Source organism: Zosterops lateralis (genome assembly GCF_965231275.1).
Source record: "Zosterops lateralis genome assembly, chromosome: 3".
NCBI classification, from domain to species: Eukaryota; Metazoa; Chordata; class Aves; order Passeriformes; family Zosteropidae; genus Zosterops; species Zosterops lateralis.
In genome coordinates, this window is record NC_139764.1 from 69,414,411 (window position 1) to 69,436,103 (window position 21,693).

Sequence of the window (21,693 nt, forward strand, 5' to 3'; positions counted from 1 at the left end):
GCCAGCGAGCGCGCCCCGGGGCCGGCCCGTCACGCGGGGCCGTGTCCCTGAGCGGCGGTGGCCCCGGGGTCCCGGGGAGGGCGTGTCGCGGGGCGGGCGCGCGGAGCCCCCGGCGGCGGGGCCTCTGCCCGCGCGGCACCGAGTGGGCGGCGGGGCGCGCGCGGAGCGGGGGCGCGCGGGGTCTCCAGTGGGAACCGCGCGCGTTCCCAGTGGCAGCGGCGGGGAGGGCGGGGGGTGGGGAGCCAGGGGACGGGGGAGGAGCGGGCCGCTCTCGCCCCCACCCCCGCTCCCTCCCTCCCCTGCCCCTGCCCCGGGGCGGCGGGTGGCGCTGGCCGCGGCGGGTCGGGGCTCGGTGTCCTTGTGCGGAAATGACACACGGTCCCGTCACGTCACGCGAGAGCGCAGCGCGCGGACCCTCGCACACAAAGAGCGGGGGGGAAGCGCGGGCTCCAGCGGCGGCCGCTCCAGCCGCCCCCGCCGCCCCGGGGCTGCCGTGGCCCCGCGCGGAGCAGAGGTAAGCCTCGCCGCCGCCGCTGGCGGGGACGGGCGCCGTTCCACGCACCCCACGGCGAGCGGGGAGCGCCGCCCCGGCGGGTGGGGGAGGAACGAAGGGGGGGGGGGCGAGCGGGGGAGGCGCGGGGCCGGCCCCTCCTCCGGCCGCCCGCGGGCCGGGGCCGGGGCCGCGCGGGCAGGGGGCTCTTTGTTCGCCGCTCCCAACGGCGCTGCGGCGGCGCGGGTGGCGCGCGCCCGGCCCGGCCGCCTCCATCCGCGGGGCTCGGGGAGAGGGACAACGGGGAGCAGAGGGGGGACGGTGGAACGGTCACGCCGCCGTCACCTCCAGCCTCACCTTAACCCCTTCCCCCCTCCCCTCCCCCGCGCGCCGGCCACACAGATCCGCCCGGGCAGGGTTCGGACCGGAAGCACCGACCGCCGCCTCCGCCTCGGGCTCGTGGGTCTGACCGCGGAAGCGGCCGCGGCCGCGCCGCGTGCGGGGCGCGCGGGCCGTCCCTCTCCTCAGCGCCCGCCCCCGGGCGGGGCCTCGCGCCGCCGCCGCCGCGCGCGCCGCTCCCACGTGGCGCCGCTCCGCCGCCCCTCGGAGCGCGCGGGGGGAGCCCCGGCCCCGGCCCCGGCCCCATCCCGGCCCTCCCCGCCACGGGCCCGCCCGGGCACCGCCCCGGGGCTCCGCGGGGCCACGCGTCCGCCGGGAACCGCGGCCGGGGTCAGGGTCCCGCCCGTCCTATCGTACGCGGCGGGAGGAGCGGGCGGTCGCGCTGGAATTGGTGCCGGTCCTTGCCGGGTCGCGCTCAGAGGGGCCCGGTGAAGGGCACTGCGGGGGAACGGGCCGCCCCTGCCCCCATCATCTCCCCCGGGTCACCCGCGGCTTCCCCGCGCTGCCCCCGCCCGGGCCGCCGCTCACCGCCCCTGCCCCCATCACCGCCCGCTGCCCCTGCCCCGGGCGCCCGCTGCCTCTACCCTACTTTTCCCTGCGGTGTGTCCACACAGCCCTTTGTAAATAGAAGGGAACAAACTCTGAACCAGCAGAATGCGAGCCGGCCGCAGGCCAACAGCCATGTGACGGCTCCCACATAGCTTTGACGCAGTCCCAGAGTTTTTTTGGGTTGAAGTGTGAGTAGGGTTTGCCGCTGCCACCTATAAACACAGTGTATGCCTGACCCATGGGGCAGAGACATCTGAGCAGGGGAAGAGAAACCTTTTCACTGTTTCCAGCTTGAATGATTTACATCTCATAAAACAAGTAATTACCCCTTATATGCTGGTACATTTTTTTTCTCCCCTGCTAAATCAAATTCAGCATTGGATCAACTGAAGTTTTATCTTTGCTAAGTATTTTCATAGTTTGGGTAAGTTCAGTGGATAAAAATAAACGTAAGTTGAATGCAGTTTGGAGGAGAATTTAAATTGTCTGCACAAAGTTCAGATGGAATAATATTTTACAATAAAAGCAGAGTGAGAGGGGAGAGAGGAAAGCAAAATGTTTTTAATAGACCAGTGGAAAACACGTGATTGAAGAAAAGACAAATTCATGCATTACTGCTGGAAATAAACCAGGTTAGTGTTTTGCTGACCCCTGCAAGATTAAATTGCTGTTTGAGAAAAGTACAGAGGACAGATTGAGAAAACTTCAGTTTTAGGCAAATTGTGAGAAAACTGAGAAGACTGATTTTGTGGGGTGGTTGTTTTTTTTTTTTTTTTTTTTTTTTTTTTTTTTTTTTTGTGTGTTTTTTTTTTTTTTTTTTTTAATTATTTAATCTACATATTCAACTTAATTAAGACAAAATATGAAAGACCCAAATTAAGAACATGCCCTCTAAGTGCTACTGGAAAAACACCCTTATTGCAGGCTGCCTTCAGTGGAGACTTGAGGCTTCGTGTCCTGCACAGGGCAGCAAAAGAGGTTTTCAAACTGTGTTAAGTATAGGGATTTTTATTGTCCATTAGAGTAGTACTTCCAACAACATCTACTGGTTCCTTAAAATCTTTTTCTTTGTAGTTTTAGAACTCACTATTTGTGTCTTTGTAGTCAGCATGCTTGTAATGTTGGAATACTGTTTTCTACGGCACTTAGTATTACAAATGTCAGTATTGGATATGAAGGACAGACTTTATTGAGAAATAACGCTGCAGCACCCTACTACCTCAAAATGAATAGAAGAGAAAGCATTCACTTTTAGTATTTGATATACTGTCTACTTGCATTTTGCTCTTCTCTCAGTCAAATGAGGCAAAATTCAGATCTCAGTTTCTTTAAGATGGGTGGCTAGTTTCAAGTAAGTTACCTGGTTTTTGTTTGGTAGGGTTTTTTTATTAAGGTGGTTTCAGGTATTTGACTTCTTCAACCCTCTGCTTCTTCAAAATTTATAAGGCCTTGTCAAAATTATAAAAGGTAAAATCGAATCACTGGCCCATAGATCTAAACAAAAGGCAAACATTGCCTCTAAGAAATATATTTTCCGTCTCAGTCTTGGAGCGATATTTATGTCTAATTTAGTTCAATTGAATTTCAGTTGCATTGTTTTTTACAAATTGGAGGAATCAAATCTACCCTGAGGATAATTGCAATATTGAAATTATTGAACCCAGTGCTACAGCTAGGAAATAAAAGATGCAGATTACTTGGCACCCAAAGCAGACCGCAGAACTCACAGTTCTCTAGGTTTGTTTCTCATCCCAGCAGGAGAACTTTCCAAGAGACAGCCTGGAAAGCAGCACATACCCTGAACAGGAGGCAGCTCCTGGGCAGCCTGAGCAGAGGGCACACGCCTCCAGTCCTTTTTGACTCTGGGACTGTGGGGCTGAGTGTTGAGAATTGTTGTTTCCTCTCATTATTTCCAACTGTTCTGTAGGAATCATTCTTCTAAAATGTCACAAGGGACAGAGTTCCCCACTGTTGCCAGGCACTCAGAGCAGCCCTCTGCTCACCTGCTGCGTGGAACGGGACTGCTTCCACCTACCCACAGCAGCCTTCAAGGCTCTGGACTTCCCATGGGAAGCATTGGTTGTTTTCTGTGGTTCACCCAGTGTATGTTATGAAATACAGGGAGAGACTCAGACACAGGGAGCAGGATCTCACACTGGAGTGTTCTCTGAGATTAATTGATTAATCATTGTCACTTGCTGAGAATATATGTACAGTGGTTTTGATTGGCTCGTAGTGTAATACTATTGCAATTTTGTGATAAAGTCCTGTTAGAGGATGGTATGTGTAAGAGGAGGTAGTAATTTTGGCTGTTGTACACATCTTGTAAAATTTTGCTAGTGTCATCTCCTTAAAAGGTCAGCTCTTTTTTTGGCTCTCATTTATTTAACTTTATTAGGATATGTATGCTGTAAGAGGGGTGTTGTATCTTTCACCACATGCTGAAAGCTGAGGAAACTGAGCAGTTTATTCCACATATGTTATCAAACACATATTTAATGTTACTAGCAAACATGTATGTCCTAATGTTTGCCCAAAATGTAAAAGAACAGTTGACCTCTTGAGAAACAACACTTAAGAACACTTCCCATTATGACCTGAGTTTTATATATGAAGCAATGTACCACCATGAGGCTTTAAAGGGAATAAACGTAATACACAATATCTCAGTTGATGTGTTTTTAATAATATTCTTGTAGTCAATAATGAAGAATTAGGGACATTCCTCCAATTTACACAAAGAAGCTAAAATATGTAGTGGGACGATGCGCATCCAAGAAGCAACTTCTACACAATACCATGCATTAGTGAACTGAACAGTACAGTGTTATGCAAGGAGTTAATTCTAAACAGCAAGCTTCTACAAAATTGATAACATAATTATTGTTGTTTTATTATTTAGTATCTTGTTTAAGGTAGTGGTTAATTTTTATTTATGATTAGCACTAAGAAGTGTGATGAAATCCAAATTGCTTTCCACATGCAGCATGTGTACAGTTGTACACTTTCCTATGTGGTTTTCACACTATTTTTTTATTTGTCAGAACTTAGTATATTTGAAATGGGAGTTCAAAGAGTATAGAGTTACTTCTTTAGTTACAAACAGCAGAACAGACGTATTTTTTTCTGGTGGAATTTTTTCATTCCATTTTAAAGTTAGGATGTGAAAGTGATCAGTCAGACTTTCTTAAGAATGATTGCAAAGGCAGAGAACTTTATCTTACATTATGAGCAGAATCTTTTCTCCCTGCATTGTGCTTTTATAGTGGTCAAAATCATTAGAGGAGTCAGGAAAGCATCCTACAAGGCAAACCCGTGAGTGATTGTTAGGTGGTAAACAGGAGGAGGAGAATGCACATGTGGGAAGATTTAACTTATGAATCACTTAGGATTCAGTTTTGTTTTGTGTATCAATAACTAGACACACCTTTATGCTACTTCTAAGTAACGATATGCATTATACTAGATGGTATGAGACTGAAATACATTCTGAGTAAGAGCTGCAGTTTACTCTGTTGCTCATAAAATCTGCTGTACCCAGTGCTTTAGATCCATAAGGCTTCAGTGCATATTTTGGGTTGGTGCATTTTTGGTAAATGGATTGCATGGTTCATTCTACGTGCAAAAGCAGCATCAGGGTGTTCATTAACACTAAATGCACAGAGAAACATTCCAAAACCTTGTTTTTAAGTTGTTCTTCCATACCTTGGAACTGCCAGCACTGCCCTATGCATTGAGCTTCTCGGTTAACCGTGGGCAATACCATTTCAATGTGGAATGTTGTTACCAAAGTAAAACACCAGTGCAGTTAAGTGTCACGAGCTGGTACATTTTTGGGATAGAGGTAGATGTCTAAGTGAGAGTAATAGAAGTAGGGAGTGTAAAGTCCCTTGACTGAACTGTCTTGTTCATTGCCTAGTCTGATGAGAAGGGAGAGAGAGAAGTGCATCTGCATCTGTGGGAAGGGAATTTGTCCAATAGTGACAGACAAGGTGTGCCAGCACCCCCCTTCTTTCCCTACTCCCTTGGATCTGGCTATTGACGTAGCTGCTGCTGTAGGTGTTTGGTTTGTTTTGGAATCTTTCTTCCAGAGGATTCACTGGAAAACAGGATGTAGTGCAGCATCTGTCTGTATCCCAGCAAGATAAAGCTGCCAAGACTGGTTTCTCTGCCAGTCACAGTTGCAGGTGTGGGCTCCCAGCTTCAGTACAGAGTGTTCACTCTTTCCTAGAACTTGCTAACAGCTGTCCTCTAGATAGTATTGAGTAATTATTAGGCTGAGGATGATAAGTATATTTATCTTACGTTTTGAAAAAAGTACATATAAGATTGAAATACATTTTGTATACTCAGCATGGCAAGAAACAACTGTTGGATGTGTGCTTTGCTGTATGTATTTCTTACTCAATTGCTTTTTGCTGTATTTTCCCCCAAGATCTTCTAGATTTTTTTTTTTACCCCAGCTTTGCTTATTTTCGCAGTCTGGGCCAGAATGCTACCTTAAAACAGACTTTGATACTGCTACCTTAAAAAAGACTTTGACACTGCTACCTCTTTTAAAGAGAAAATAATTACTATTCGTAAAAGCTGATGCACAGAAAACAGTATTTTAATGAATATGAAATATTTTATATTTAGTGGACTTGAAACGAGCAACAAAATTGTTATTAATCTTACATATAAAGGCATGCATGTACAGACATACTCAGGGAACAGATACAGACTTTGGCCCTTTCCATAAATCCTAATAATTTCCTATGGAAGCAATGATGCAATTGTTCTGTTGGAGCCTCCCTGTTGGCTCACTGGTCACTAGTGGGTCCACTGTGACCCAAATTTGAAGCAAGATAGTGGAATAAATAAGGTATCATTAAACAGCTGAACCAAACCAGTAGCTTGCTGGTATGAGGGGAGATTCTAGTTCATCCTTTCCAGCCCAAACCTTGCGCGTACTCCTGAGCTAGGCCCTTTACCTCTGAATTACAAGGAAAGTAACCTGAAAAAAAAAAAAGAAGTGAGTTGTTCTCTGACAGTTTATCAAGATGGAAGGTTAAGGTGGGCACCCATGCTTGACCAAGGGAGCAGGTGGGGCTGTGAGGCAGGAAATCAAAGGGACAATTGAATCCTGTCTCTCAACAGAAGCTGTTACATGTTAAATGTGCTTCATTTTCTTATCATACCAGAGTTCTTACAAATCTCACAAAGAAGACAGAAAGCTAGATAAGGAAAGAGATTATCACTAGGGCTCCCAAAAATGAAAAAAATTGGAGCTCATGCTTTCTTTGGCACCAGAAAGCTCAGGTATGAAACACAGTCTTTCTAGGCTTCATTGGTTTTGACACTGGTTTTGACTATTCACTTTTAATCGTATTCTGGCCGATTTCAAATTTTAAAAAAATCGAAAGTTAGCACTCTATTTTGAATTTGTGAAACAATGTTTTGACTCAATATTATTTGACCTGAATTCAGGATAGCTTTGGCCTTCCTGATGTTGTTTCCTTCAGAAAACTGTTGCTTTGCTTTAATTTTCACTCTTCAGATAATTATCCCATTTATCTTCTCCCTTCAGTTTCATTTTATTCTCTGATAGGAATTATTTTAAAGCATTCTTCCTATTTGAATAGTAGTAACAGAAGGAATTTAAAAATATATAATTCTGGACTATTCCCTTCTAAATATTTTGTATTATTCCATCCACTGCCACCTTTTAGTTTTCTCTTCTGGCTTTGTGGTTAACTGTTTTGCTCTGGTACAGCAGTTTAGGATTTTCTGAAAAATCGTTTTGACCTCTGTTTTAGAATATTCAGTAGTGGTATTGATAGATTTGCTTACTGTCACCTCAGGCCCTCACAAAAAGACTGTCGCACTCTCCTTCAGCACTGGCACATGTTAGTCTTGTAGCACAGCCCTCAGAGCCAAGCCTGGTGCTTGGAATGGAAAAGTGCAAGGAATATCCAGGCAGTGACTATCAGTGTATGTGGGATATCAGGGCAAAACAATGACCATTAGTACTATGGGATTTTCTTAACGTCCAGGGGAGCTTTTTGATGGTACTGTGAGAAGTAGGCTGCTGTAGGATTTTTCATGAAGAGCCGTAGTGGCTTTGTCTAAATCTATAAATACTGTTGAGTTAGTAAGACCTGGAATTAACCCATATCAGGGCTTACCAGGTGGTTTAGAAGTCAGTGTGGGCCACTTAGTTTCATGTTGTTATGTCTCTATAGAGTTCGCAAAAATTTAAGTGACATGATTATAGTAGTGTTAGACTGATATAATTGCTATATGGATCAATTAATAAATGCAAGTCCTGATGTAGCAAATTATGGTCGGTAAAAGGAGTAGGTATCTGAGAGGTTTGTAGTAGCTCTATGTCCAACTGAGAGAGACTTATTTTTATATGTGATGATGAAGACAATCTTGTGTTGTCCCCTTGAGGATGCCCTTTACAAGGCTGTATACAGGGGCCCTGTGGAAGATCAGCACATCAAAGAGTCTCTTGGCTTCAAGGGTGGCCCAGTATAAGCTGATTTTATAAATCTGTGCATCTTTTGTTTGGGTGCCACCCATTGTAAATCATACAAAATCTAATCCAGAGTGGAACCTCATAGTTACCATTACAGCAATCAAATTGCCTAGAAATTGAAATTCATATCATTCATATCTACACAGCATTCAAGTGTTTACAGAGTTTTTAACAGTATTTTGAGATGTAAAAAAAAATATTATTATTCAGCGTTATTCAGGAGAAAGGTACAGACTGTTTTTCCCCCCACAACAGATTCTCTGTCTTTCCTCATCTTTCTCATTAATTCCATTATCATTCCCACTTCTGGGCTGTATGTACACTTTTGATTGACTGGTTTTATTGACTTGCAGTTGTAAAGCAATAATGTATGGCCAGGTGAGCGCAGTGCTGTGTGTAGAGGAGCAGAGCAGAGCGTGACGGTTTGCCAGTCACCCACTCACCACTTGAGAGTGTCAGTTTGCAGCTGCGTGCCCTGTAAGGGCCAGGGATATCTGATTAAGTTGTTCACTTTGTAGATCTCCAAAGATTTAGAATATATTTTAGGAACATATCCAGAGGCTGATGTTTTCAAGTAAACAGAAATATAGCTGAGTTTTTCACATGAGAAGTAACACTGAATTCATGCTAGCATAATATATATATTTGCTTTTCCCTACAAAACCCACATTATTTAGAGGCTGACAAAGAAAAAGGACTTACTGTAGATCTTTGTGCATTATTCTGCTTGAATTGATGCAGTTTATATCAAAAGAGCAGAGATTTTTAAATAAAAACTTACTCCAGCATGTATGTTACTATTTATGATGAGTTTTCTTTCTGTGATGACTTTGTGTGAACCACAAAGACAATATGAACACATTTGACTGTAATAATAGTGGTTTTGTACAGAGTGAAGACTTTAATACAGTTAACTTCCATTTATATACTGCCAAGACACTTTACAGAGAAGGTTAGAATGATTTTTACTTTTTTCTGTACCAGAAAAAGACATAGAGTCTTAAATAGTTCTCTGCCTGCTGTATGTTATCAACAATGTAGTTTGTATGTTGATGGGTCTATAGATGGCCATGAAGGTTATTGACAATAACTAGTTATTACAAACACACAGACTGGAAAGACTGGGAGTTTTCTGTGGGCTGTTAACTCAATATTTCCAGATGAAAAGTAATTGCAGGAGGAGATATTTCCTGATTCCAGAAGGTGCTGGTATTTATTTTTGTATTTTTGTTTTGTTCTTTAGTGAGATAGAAGATGAATTCAGCTGAAATCACTGATGATGATGAAGGTAAAATACTATACTTTGTATTATTTTTTCATCAGGCAAAAATACTTGTTGATTTAAAGCATTTGTCACATAATAAAGATTGCAGTTGGATCAAAACAAATTACACTAATTTTTTTTTAAAGTTATTTAAAATAGGGCATTATCTTTGTTAGTCTGCTCTACATCCTTAGTTATTTCTGCTCTGCATCCTTCCTCCCTTCCAAAAAAATCATCCTCCTGTAACATTATTTGTTTATAGTTTAGATTCTTCTTTGGAGAAGAAACTATAATTTGCTGGTAAACTGAATGATTTGACTTTGAGGTGACCCCAGTATACACTTGCCATAAAAGTAATAAAAAATAATGAAGTTCTTCAAAACAATTTTTCATAAAAAGAAACAAACCACAGAACATTACAGTAAAGATGTCATGGCTTTCCGGAGAGGGTGCTTTACCTTTCTAATCCTTTCCTTTTTTCAGTAAAAATTCCTAAAAAAACCGTGAAAGTAGAAACAGAAAATGAAGATGAAGCTCTAGACTGCTCAGTAACTTCCAGATCTGCTGAGAAACACTCACTGGATGGTGCAGTGACTTGCCTACAGGATTCCAACAAACGGAAGCAGACCTCCCTTGGCTGTGATGGGTCAGGAGGCCAGCAGGATGCCTTACCCAGCGTGAAGAAGAGGCGCTTTACGCAAGAGGTGACTTCTCTATACATGACTCTGATTTTTTGGTTCATGTTTCCTAGGCTAAATTCACTGCTGATATAAGTAGAATACAAGTCTTTTAAGTAAATTTGTATTGGTAATGAGTTTGGTGTGGCTAATCTTAAGGCATTTGTACACAGCTGGGTATTCTCTAAATGACATGGGAGTGATCATATTTATGAAATACAGTTATAGGTTAATTCTTTTATGTGAATTATATTTTTGTTGTTCAGCAGATGATATAGGAAAGGGCAATGATTTGGAGTAACTGGGCATGACTGATTACAGTCCCTCTCATGTCACACAGTCCTTCAGTTGGATCCTGAGTGGTAGAATCAGGGCTGTAATTCTTTCTTCTGGGATAAAGATTTAATGTCAGTGAGACCAGTATAAATTAGTGTATTATTTGAAGGATGAAAACTCAGGGATGCAGGAGATTTCAGCCGTATCAAGTGTGGAATGTATTATAGCATCTGCTGTGGCATCTCACTTGGGACAATCCAGATGTTTCTTTAGCCAGTGAAGGAGATGCCCAGTCTTTTTCCTTTACCTGATCTTGTGTTTCACCTCTCTGGCAATGGCTCAATATGCTGAAATGGAGCAAGTTTCTTTTTGTCCTTGTTCTTTTCAGTAGGGAGAGCAATGATCATCTCTTCCTATAAAAATCTTCCGCATGTGGGAAAATTCATGTGATGTTGTCCACACTTAGTCCTTCCTTTCTGAGATTAAAATTCTTTTTTTCAGCTCTTCTTCAGGAGTCACCTTACATTTTTGTTGCTCCATTTGAGAGTCCAGAAAGACTACTGTCTGGTGTTGGATAGTCACATCTCTCCTGCCACCCTCTAGAGCAGTATAATGACCTCCTGTTTTTCACACTCAGCACTTTATTAAAATAACCTAGATTCAAATTCATCCTCTTTTGAATAACTTCAGGCCCTGGGTTATATTTAGTTTGTGACCTATCCTAATGCACGTATCCTTTTCTGCTCTTCTGCTACCTAGCCAGTTACTTCATGTTGTATTTGCACATTTCTTGTCTCCTTTATAGCCATAGTTCTCTGTGATTCTTTTTCTTGACTATCATCTCTCTGACTTCTTAGGGCTGTTTTTTTCCCCTGAATGCCTGTGGTAGGTAGGTTTTAATCTTATTACACGGTTTGTTTCTTTTCCTTTCTCTTTTTCTTTTTACAATTGTTCTCCTTACATTCAGATTCTTAAAAGAGCTTTATAATGGTCTCTGAACTGTGCTTGCTTTGCATTTTCCTGTTTGCCATTAATAAATTTTAAAATTTAATTTGAAATTAATTATAACTTTGGATTTATAATATCAGAAGTTGACCCAGTAATAATGATGGAAATTCATTCTTGGCTGACCTCAATGAATCAGCATGTTTAGTTAAATAACCAACCAGAAATAGTCTTCAATCTTAACAGCATTTTTTAAAGTTAATTACTTCTCTAAAACAACCAATATGTTGTTTTAATTGATGACTTTATTAACTATTTTTGTTTAAACGGTGGGAAAATCTTAATTATTTTAAAGAATGTTGTGCTTGTATATTTTTACTGCACGTCACATAGGCATCTATCTATGATATAAACAGAGTTATATTTCTTTTGGGATGACAATTATATTACTAAATTACTTTTTATCTGAAGACTTCACTTTTTTAAAAAAAATTGAATGCCACTTCATAATCAGGGATTAATTTTACGTGATTTTCATTGAAAAAACAAAGTGTAGAAGATTGTAAGTTTTAAAAAAGTTATGTACAGGACTTTTCCATATTATGTGTCTGAAAGAATCTATGTCTCTTGCTAATGTATTTATTTATTCTTTACTCCTGTGTTTGAATACTATGCACTGTATTCTTACAGATATTTAGACTTTGTTTATTAAGCATAACAAAGGTCATAAATAGACTCAAGCATTGAACAGAACAATAACTAAACAACTTTTAAAACTTGGCTTAGGATTCCAAGAGAGAATGAGAGAGCCTATTTCACAATTTCTTGTATTGGTCCATGTTTTGCAAAATACTGGACTTTGCAAATATTCATGAAATGTTTAGAACATAAAAACTTGCTGTGCAACTGTAGTATAAAAGATATAAAAAACAGCATTATTGTTAATACATTGAGTCTCATAGAACAATATCTTTGCTTCTTTTTTGATAGTACTTTGGAACTGCTCATCTTCAATGGGTGCAGTATTATCTGAAATTCATGGATGTTTAAAGATTAGTGTTACAGAAAAGTAATTAATTAAATTGGAGAATTTACAAAAGCCGTGTATTTATGGTGTGGATAGTGCTGTTCCCAGATGGAAACTATAGACAAAATAATTAAAAGCAAAATAAAAGAAAATGAGAATGCATCTGAACTAAATTGTTGTTAAATATTTTTAAGGCCCAAATGTTTTGTCATCTGCTAGGAGAACACTGGCTATGTGTTTCTGAAATGCAAATCCATCCTGCAGCCAGATGCAGCCACTGGGAGCTGCATCAGTAAAGGCAGAAGTTCAGTTGTCGTTGTATTGAAAATCTGCTGTAGTTCTTAGCATGAGCTCCAGAGCACCATGTCCCAAACTGAGACTGCAAACTTTTATGATCTTACTATCAAAATAATGAATTCATGTTCTTTAATACACGTTCTAATATTGATTTCACCTGACTTTGTGTGTGGGGTGCACATTAATAGATGTTACCCTCATATTGCCAAGTTTTATTATATACTTAATTAGGGAAGATAAACAGCAGGAAGTCAGATGAGAACTGACAGATACCTGGTGGCCCATGGCAAGCTATTTAGTAGCAAGGTATTTTAGTAGTAGAGAAGGAAAGAGTCATATGCTGTTCCTGAAGGAATATTTGGTATACTCAGTTAACAGGAGTGTTAATGAAAAAGTGACTTAGGTGGTAGGTCTCAGGCATTGTATTAAGAAATGTTATGATTTTTTTCTTTAGATCTAAAATAGTAAAAAGCTTTGTAATTCACGTTGGGTGCCTGACTGGGGAGCAGTATTGTGCTTACTGTCAGTGGAGATTTTCATGGCCTGCTTTCAGGTGATGTCTGTGTGGCAGAGAGCTCTGTTACCACCTGGAACTACCTCTGTTTCTTCACTGACAGGTCCAGGTGGCACATGAGGACTTCAGTCCCAGCTTAAGAGCTGCAGTTAGGTGGGGACAATGTAGATTTCAGTCCGCTCACAGTTCTGTCACAGCCTCTGTTCTGGCTTTTTAATGAGTAGGACTGGAGTGGGACAGTCTTCTAAATGGGACCTGGAAGTTAGGTATCCTAGGGACCATGACAGCCAGGGATTCTGCACACAGAAATGCATCACCTTGGCATTGCATTTTCATTTCATCTTCTCTCCACACAGCTTTGGATGTGCAAACACAAGGTTTTGTATGTACTGTAAAGTGATGTGAGTGAGAGCAGAACTTGGAAACAGCTTCAGTTTAATTGAATGCTGGTTTCTAAACTTGAAGTGGAGACCAGCTTGTTCTTTCTGAGTCTCCTTTGAGTATACATTGCATCAGAAATTAAAAAATAATTAGATTAAATTTGTCACTGCAGTAAGCAGATGCCAAGTGTGAGTACACATAGGGACCACATTGATTTCATGAGTTATAGTTCTGTTTCTTAAGAAAGAAACCTTAATTCAAGTTCCTCACTCTAGGACGTAATGGAGTCTTCACTAGAATTTCAAATTTCTTGTGGCTCTCAGCTCAGACCTGAAGTCTGTGTTTCATTTGTTTTATTACTTGAATACAAATTCGCTAGTTTTCTTATCTAATTGATGTTCTATAGAACAAGCCAAGAAAATTGTTTCAGTATGGAAACATTTACAAATCTGGGAGTGTTTTCTCATGTTTGAATTCTGTGTGTTGGATTTTGATTCTGTTGTATCTGCTTAACTTTTAAAAATTATTTGCAATATCCACGTGTTCTCAAAAAAACCCCCAAATCACCCAGGCCCTGCATATCTGCTGTGAGATGATGAAAATGCTTGGTTCCAATTTCAAGCAATAACAAATAATTACAAATAATTGAGAACATGAAGTCCTTAAGAATTCACTACTGCTTTTATATTACATATAAGTTTATATAGTTTAAATAATTTAGAAAGTTAGAAATCCATGAGTCTAAACTTTCTTGCCTTTCAGAAATAAAGAAATCGTCTGCTAGGCTTCCTTTTTAAAAAGATATAGTACCGAGGTACTTTACACTTTTTTATTATTTAAATAGAATACCTTTTAAAAATCAAGTAATTTCTAGGATTTGTTTAGTAGCACCATTATAAAGATTTTTTTAAAAACATGTATATAAACCTTTCACATCAGAAAAAAAAGAATAAGCATATTTTTTGTGGTTTATAGCCTTTGTGACATTTTCAAAAGCTAACCTAAAGAGAGTGCTGGAATGTTAAATGCAGTTGTTGGAGGCAATGGCAAGGTCACAGGACTAGGAGTCAGAAAATCTAGATGCTATTCTTGGCTCTGTTGCTGACTTGTTGCCACCCAAATTCTCTACAGCTCAAGATCCTCATATGCAAGGTGAAGCCTAATGATACTTAATTTGAGGGAGTAATTAGAGCTCTGTGGGTAGAGTACTAGGAATTATTATTGCATTTCTATTCCATGGAGAAAACCATGAGCCAAAAAAAAAAAGGAAAATAAAAAGGAAACCTAAATAATACTTTACTGTATTTTTATTTTTCTTAGTGAATTTAATATTTTTTTATTATTTAACACAAATCCTCTGGAGAAAATTTGACTTTGCATATTTATGTAACAATGCCTGCTTAAGGAGCACATATTTATAGCTAATATCTTTAAGGCAGTCTTACTAATACAATATTTATTCATTTGAAGGGCTCCCTTTCAAACATGAGGAACAGAGATGCTGGCTCACCCACTCAGGTAAATGCAGAGCAGCCAAACAAGAACAAGAATTCTAATGTAACATGGCTCTGTGAAGAAGAATCCTTCAGTGACATAATCACTCCATCTTACAAAAAACCTCTCTATGGCATCTCACATAAAATCACAGAGAAGAAGAACCCACCAGGAGCAGAGCAGTTTGCTTCTTACGAATTGTTTGAAAAAATCAACCCCAGCAGTCCCTCGCAAATTCGGACTTTGAACGATCAACGCAAAAGAGACTCGGCCACAGCCATTGCAGTAGCAGCCACAGCAGATTCAGAATCAAATATATATTCTTTGATACAGAAAATGTTTTACACGCTGAACACCCTCAATACCAATATGACTCAGCTTCACAGTAAAGTTGACCTGTTGTCTCTGGAGGTTAGCAGAATTAAAAAGCAAGTCAGTCCAGCAGAGTCCGTTGCTGACTTCAAGCCGCCCCCGGAGTACCAGCTGACTTCTGCAGAACTCAAACAAATCATGGATCAAAGCACATCAGGCGGAGACCTGGCTTGCCGGTTGCTCGTGCAGCTCTTTCCAGAGCTCTTCAGTGATGATGAGTTTGGCAGGAGCTGCAGTGCGTGTGGCTTTCTCAACAAAAGGAAACTTGAATCTCTTCATCTGCAGCTTATTCGTAACTATGTGGAAGTTTGTTATCCTTCTGTGAAGAATACAGCTGTGTGGCAGTTGGAGTGTTTGCCTCAAGTCAATGATTTTTTCAATAGATTTTGGGCTCAAAGGGAAATGGAAAACAGTCAGCAGAATGTGCAATCATCCAGTTTCTATGAGACTGGGCAGGTCGAATCCTCTCATTTTATCGAGGATAAAGAGCAGGAAGAAGCTCTGTCCTTGGACAGGAGTAATGTCATTGCCTCAGATTACATGCTGGATGCTCAGGATCTCAATGAATTTTTAGATGAAGCTTCTTCACCAGGGGAGTTTTCTGTTTTTTTGTTACACAGACTGTTTCCAGAACTCTTTGACCACAGAAAATTAGCTGAAAGGTACAGCTGCTTTGGAGACTCTGGAAAACAACTGCTGGATCCTCATCGGCTTCAAATAATCCGTAGGTACACTGAAATTTACTTTCCAGATGTGCAAGAAGAAGAAGCCTGGTTGCAGCAGTGTGTTCAGCGAATAAATGATGAGCTTGAAAGTACGTATATGGATGGAAGTGAATGTGACCAGATGAGAGATGACTGTTACGATTCTTCTAGTTTACCAGATGATGTATCAATCATAAAAGTGGAAGACAGTTTTGAATATGAAAAGCCTGGCAGACGGTCAAAAAAAATTTGGCTTGTACCCATAGATTTTGACAAACTTGACTTTCCCCCTCCTGATTTTGATGTCCCTGTCCCGGATTACCTGTTGAACAAAGAACAGATTAAAAGCATATATGAAAGCAGTCTTTCCATAGGCAACTTTGCCTCTCGATTGCTTGTTCTCTTATTTCCAGAACTATTTACTCATGAAAACTTACGTAAGCAATACAACTGTAGCGGCTCTTTAGGCAAGAAACAGCTCGACCCCACTAGAATTAAATTAATTCGACATTATGTGCAGATACTGTACCCCAGAGCAAAGAATGACAGAGTGTGGACATTGGAGTTTGTTGGGAAGCTTGATGAGAGGTGTCGACGCAGAGACACGGAGCAAAGGCGCTCGTACCAACAGCAACGGAAAATCCACGTGCCAGGGCCCGACAGGAGGGAATTTCTCACCTATGCAATAAACCCTGAGAGATTTCGGGAAGAATTTGAAGGGCCGCCACTGCCACCGGAAAGAAGTAGCAAGGATTTTTGCAAGATACCACTCGATGAACTTGTTGTTCCTAATCCAGACTTCCCTGTGCCTTCTCTGTATTTGCTGTCGGATAAGGAGATAAGAGAGATAGTGCAGCAGAGCCTGTCAGTTGGCAACTTTGCTGCCAGGCTTCTCGTGAGACTCTTTCCTGAACTCTTTACTCCGGAGAATCTGAGACTGCAGTACAACCATTCAGGTGCTTGTAATAAAAAACAGCTTGATCCCATCAGACTGAGACTGATCCGTCATTATGTGGAGGCAGTTTATCCTGTGGAGAAAATGGAAGAAGTGTGGCATTATGAATGTATACCGAGCATCGATGAAAGGTGCCGGCGTCCTAACAGAAAAAAGTGTGATATACTGAAAAAAGCTAAGAAAGCAAAAAAAGTGACAGGCTCTTTAAACTGCTAAGACTTTGACCACTAAATTATTGTCAAGGGTATGCTTTGGTTTAGACTGAAGGGCCTGTTGGGAGCTGAGGGTTCTCAGCACGTAGGACAGTCAGGCACTAAATTTGTTGCGTTTCAGTGTGTGTGTTGCGTTTCTGTTGGCACCGCAGCAGTGGGAAGTGGCTGACTACATTTGTACATGGATAAAAACCATCAGTGACAGCTATCAATGACTCGCCAAGAGCATGATACTCACTGGTGCAAATACATGTATTGAAACTATTGCTCCACTCCCCATTTCTGCATCTTTCTTTTCTATCACTTTCTAATAATAAAGAATTTTTTTTTTAATGGTTGTGCTCTTCAGGAGCAGTTTTTCATTATACCGTTATAAACAGTATTTTTAATTAATTTGGATTTTGAAATGTGTAGACTAAGTTTAATTTAAATTTGAAAGTGCCATTTTCATTGGAAATCATCAGAATATTAGACTTTGCTTCTACAGTAACTGCAGCTTCACACTTGTTTTGTTCTTCATGATATTGAGGTACTGAATGTTATAATACTGTGTCAAAGAGTGGGTCAGAATGGTGTCATTTGCATTTTTGACTGTTACATTGGTTTTATTTCTAGAATCAGGAATTTCCTGTTGAAGAATTGAGACATGAGCATAGACACTCTGTGGATGGGTTTTTTTGTATTGACACCCCAAGCTTTATCCTGCCCCTGTGAGTTCTGTTATTGTTTTGTCCAGTGTAACTGCTGGAGTGACTGAGAATTGCTCATCTTGAGTAAAGCCAGCAGAACAGACCCGAGCCTATACCCGTGGAATGTCTTCCCATCACCTGCCTGCCACCCTGTTTGTAAAATAGTAAAAGCAGTAGCAACATCAAAAAGACCTGAAACAAGAACTTTAAAAATTTTTAGACCTTACTTTCTATCAAAATCATGATTCCAAAGGTTTCCAGTGTTGATATTGAATTGCATATATAAGAAGTGTGTGCAAAGATTGGTTTTGTGGTGAAATCCAGTGTTTCAGGGTCCCAGCATATGAGCTGTGGTAATGTAACTCATTCTCTCCATGAATGCAGCAGCGTCTGGATATTTTAGGTGTAGGGATACTGAACTCCCTCACTTTGCCAAATTGTTTTTGTGTAATTAGTAGCTATTTGGAGACATAACTCTGTGTATGTATAACTTAGGTTCGTATGGTCAAGTTTGCATCAATATGTTCAGGTGTAACAAAGACCACCCAGACCCCAATACGAACTTGGTGTATGACTTGTCACTGGAGAGTGCGACTTTAAAACTAGTTTTCTCTTTCTTTTTTTTAAAAAAAATTAATACTGATAGAAATGGTGAGAGAGAGTCAAATATGGATTCTTAATACAGTAAAGACAGTGGTTGCCTACAGAGCATCACTGGAATACCTTGGAGCAATTGTTGATGTTCTCTGTGGTCCTTTTCTGTTTTTTCTTAGATGGATCATAGCAAATTTTAAGTCAGTTCCAGTGTAATTTTCTATTTTAGCATTTGTAAGGAAGTACAAAATATTTGATATTTTTACTTCAGATTTTTAGAATTTATTGTTCTTAGGCTCATATTGATCCCTTTAAAAGGAAAACAGTGTGGTTTTTCCTGATGGCAAGAACTAGTAAATGTATTGTGTTAAACTGGGAGTAAATCATAGTTAGTAGCATTTGCTCATTTTGCCCATATGCTAGGAACATTCTCAGAGAATGTATGAAAAAAGTCATGAATGTACTAAATAACACACTGATACTGTTTATATCCATTTAAATGTTTCCTGTTGGTTTAAGTAATACCAGACCATACTCAAAATGGATATCAGAGCAAATACGGCTATAATAAATCGAAATCATTTTACCAAAGATAAAGAACTGATACCACAATGTCTGCATCTGTTCATTTTAGTGCATAAATTTATCAAATTGAATGTATCAAAAACCAAGACTCTTGTTGCTACCTAGAAACTCTGTGAATTTTTTTTACATGCACTTTTATGGGATATATAAAATTACAGAAGATCTTAACAGCTGTTTAATTTGTGGTTGCAAATGGCTGGCCAAAAGGTAAGAAATACAATTTTATTTTCTTATCTTAATGTCATACATTTCACCACTTAGTGATGTCAAGGCTCCCAGAAGAATTTGATATATATTGAACTTTTTTACAAGGGATAGGTGTTACTAGCTAGCATGCAAGTTTGAGACATACTGGCTTTTACTGTAGATGTTGATATTAAGTCAAAAGATCAGTCAATTGATATTACCTAAAAATTAGTGAAAAAAACAGTTTGACAACTTTACCATAAAGATGATCATTTTTGAAACTGGGTATAAAAATATTTTTGTTGTGTTTTTTTTCTCTTCTTATTGCTGTGTACATTGCTTTTGTCCAACTCTTCACAACCCTTTCATGATTCATTTGATTGTATGATTTATAACTGATATCAAGAAAATACAGACATATAAATAGTGGCATAGTTCACTAACAAAAGCTCTTGCAGTGCATCTGAAGTACAGCTGCTTCATCCAGTTGGTCAGTCTTGTAAATATATTAAAGGTATATTATTTTCATACAAGAGGAATGTTGTCTGGTGATTGTTCAGGTACAAGCAGGATTTTTTTCCTATAAAATCTCTTGCTAAGGTCTGAGATAACCTTAGCTATTCAGACAAATACATAAAGGAAAACACCCCTGTTTGCTGCAGCCATTTAAAAATATTATTCTGTCGTTCAGACTTCTTCTGTTTAAAGGCATAAACTTAAAATTTTGAAAGTGAAACTGTGATAGGAGGGTTGCTAGATATTTATTGAAGTGTTGGACACATACGTAGCCATGCACACTGACTTCCTGTGGATGATCATTACTTTCTACCTACCCAGTTAAGGTGAGTATCAAATGTCTCTGCTTCTTACAGTGTAAATAGATCAGCTTTCAATAAGTATTGAATAGCCCATTTCTAAGCTTTCTAAAAGACGCAGTGTAGTATGTATCATAATTCTTTATTTTTGCATCTTATGCATTTTCTACAACTTAAACATTTCCTTAGAACAGCACATCAAAAGGGAGGTGAAGTATACCTCAGTTTATTGCTTGTTAAGTGTATACAGGTGATAGAATCAACAACAAATGTGTTGGCAAATGAGAAAAATCTTTACTTGAAATCACCTTGTTAAGCTGATGCAGCACAGCCAACAGTGTTTCATGTTCTAAGAAATGTTTGTCACTTTTAAAATTATCTTCAGAATGCATATAATTTATTTCTAGGTACATTTTTAAAACCTGTTGTTCGTCTCTTTTCAATTATTGTTTGATGTTTATATTATAGCAGTGAGAAACAGAATTGTGTGCTCAATGCTCTACAAAGGCACACCAGGTCCAGTTGCATGCTGGAAGGGGGCTAAGATGATTTCTACACCCCAAGAAGCCCAGAAAATAATGTGCAGGTTTTATTTATAATTTATTTTCATACAGATTTTGTTTCGCTGATTAAAGCAATGTGGAACAGCTGAAAAATTCAGTGTCTTAAACCTCCCTTGAGGACAGGGCATAAATTGACAAGTGTTCTTACTTAGAAAAGTACATTTTAGTTGATTGCACTTAGAATTTATGGAAGAACAAATGTAGCAGGTTTTTCTGAGTAAAGGAAACAAACTCCATCAGTGTCATTGCAAATATTTCTTTACTGCCTTGGTTTGACTTCGTGATTTTTTTCCATTATTATTGCAAGTTAGCACCAATAGAGTTACAGATTTTTCCTCAGAAACGTTCTGAAAAATACCTTTTTTAATGTGCCTGAAGTTGATAAAAATGAATAGATGAAGTGATGGTTTAGTTTCCTCCTAATTCTGTCTTAAAATTGACTTTGCTAAGAAAGGCAGAACAAGCAAGAAATACACATTTGTCTTCATCCTTTCTTACCTACTTTTTTTGTTGTAGTAAATGTTAAGACGGATACATTTCTAATGGTAATAGTGCTTTCAAATCCTCGTTTTGTTCTAAAATTCATTCATCTAAACCTCTCACTGGCAGTAATAATCTTAATTTCTTAGAGAAGTGTCTCACAGAATATATAATACCTGTCTTTGTCAGAGCTCACATAAACCTTGTTCCGAGAGGTCACCTCTCCTGCAGCAGATTGCCAGCTGAAGGAGCTGCCCTGGCTTTGCCAGTTCCAGTGCTGGAAGCAGATGACTCCTAACAAAACCAAACCTCCACCACATTCACATTTTCCTCGTACCTCATCTGACTGGCAGGAGATTAGCCCTTACACTGTATTCTTTTTATCCACTGTATTCCTTTTCATTTTTGTAATTTTCTGGATGTTGTAATTTCTAGCTAATAGTCACGAAAGCCTGTGACATGAGCAGAACACTTGCTTTCTCCATTTCCTCGTCTACTCCATCATGGGACTCTGGTCCTCACTGAACATTTTTCTTCGATTAACAATTCAGAAGGAAGAACTTTGATTCCCGTGGGAAAGGAAGAGAAATAAAACTGTTCTTTTCCCACTTCTCACATCCCAAAATGAAATTTAATCAAGCAATTTTTAGCTATGTTTCCTTAATTTCTGTTTTAAAATTAAATGAAACTGACTTCCCAGTC

The 21,693-nt window shown here is 40.1% G+C and overlaps 1 protein-coding gene across 2 annotated transcripts; it reads left to right on the forward strand.

Annotated features, from left to right (window-relative positions):
* Positions 1-467: 467 nt before the first annotated feature.
* BEND3 (BEN domain containing 3) lies at positions 468-20,788 on the forward strand. Of its 2 annotated transcripts, none has more exons than XM_083856289.1 (4): positions 468-514; positions 9,205-9,249; positions 9,709-9,929; positions 14,813-20,788. In XM_083856289.1, the coding sequence occupies exons 2-4, from the start codon at positions 9,216-9,218 to the stop codon at positions 17,081-17,083; spliced, it is 2,526 nt and encodes an 841-aa protein (XP_083712415.1). In that variant the 5' UTR covers positions 468-514; positions 9,205-9,215; the 3' UTR covers positions 17,084-20,788. The 2 variants fall into 2 exon arrangements, with proteins under 2 accessions (XP_083712415.1, XP_083712414.1); XM_083856288.1 differs by lacking the exon at positions 468-514 and adding an exon at positions 1,965-2,070.
* Positions 20,789-21,693: the final 905 nt, after the last annotated feature.

What these genes read in the sequence shown, in the direction of transcription:
- BEND3 (XM_083856289.1), top strand. Translation starts at nt 9,216, where the DNA reads ATGAATTCAGCTGAAATCACTGATGATGATGAAG. An exon ending in AATCACTGATGATGATGAAG is followed by an intron (nt 9,250 to 9,708) that starts GTAAAATACTAT and finishes TCCTTTTTTCAG; the next exon opens with TAAAAATTCCTAAAAAAACC. An exon ending in AGAGGCGCTTTACGCAAGAG is followed by an intron (nt 9,930 to 14,812) that starts GTGACTTCTCTA and finishes ATTCATTTGAAG; the next exon opens with GGCTCCCTTTCAAACATGAG.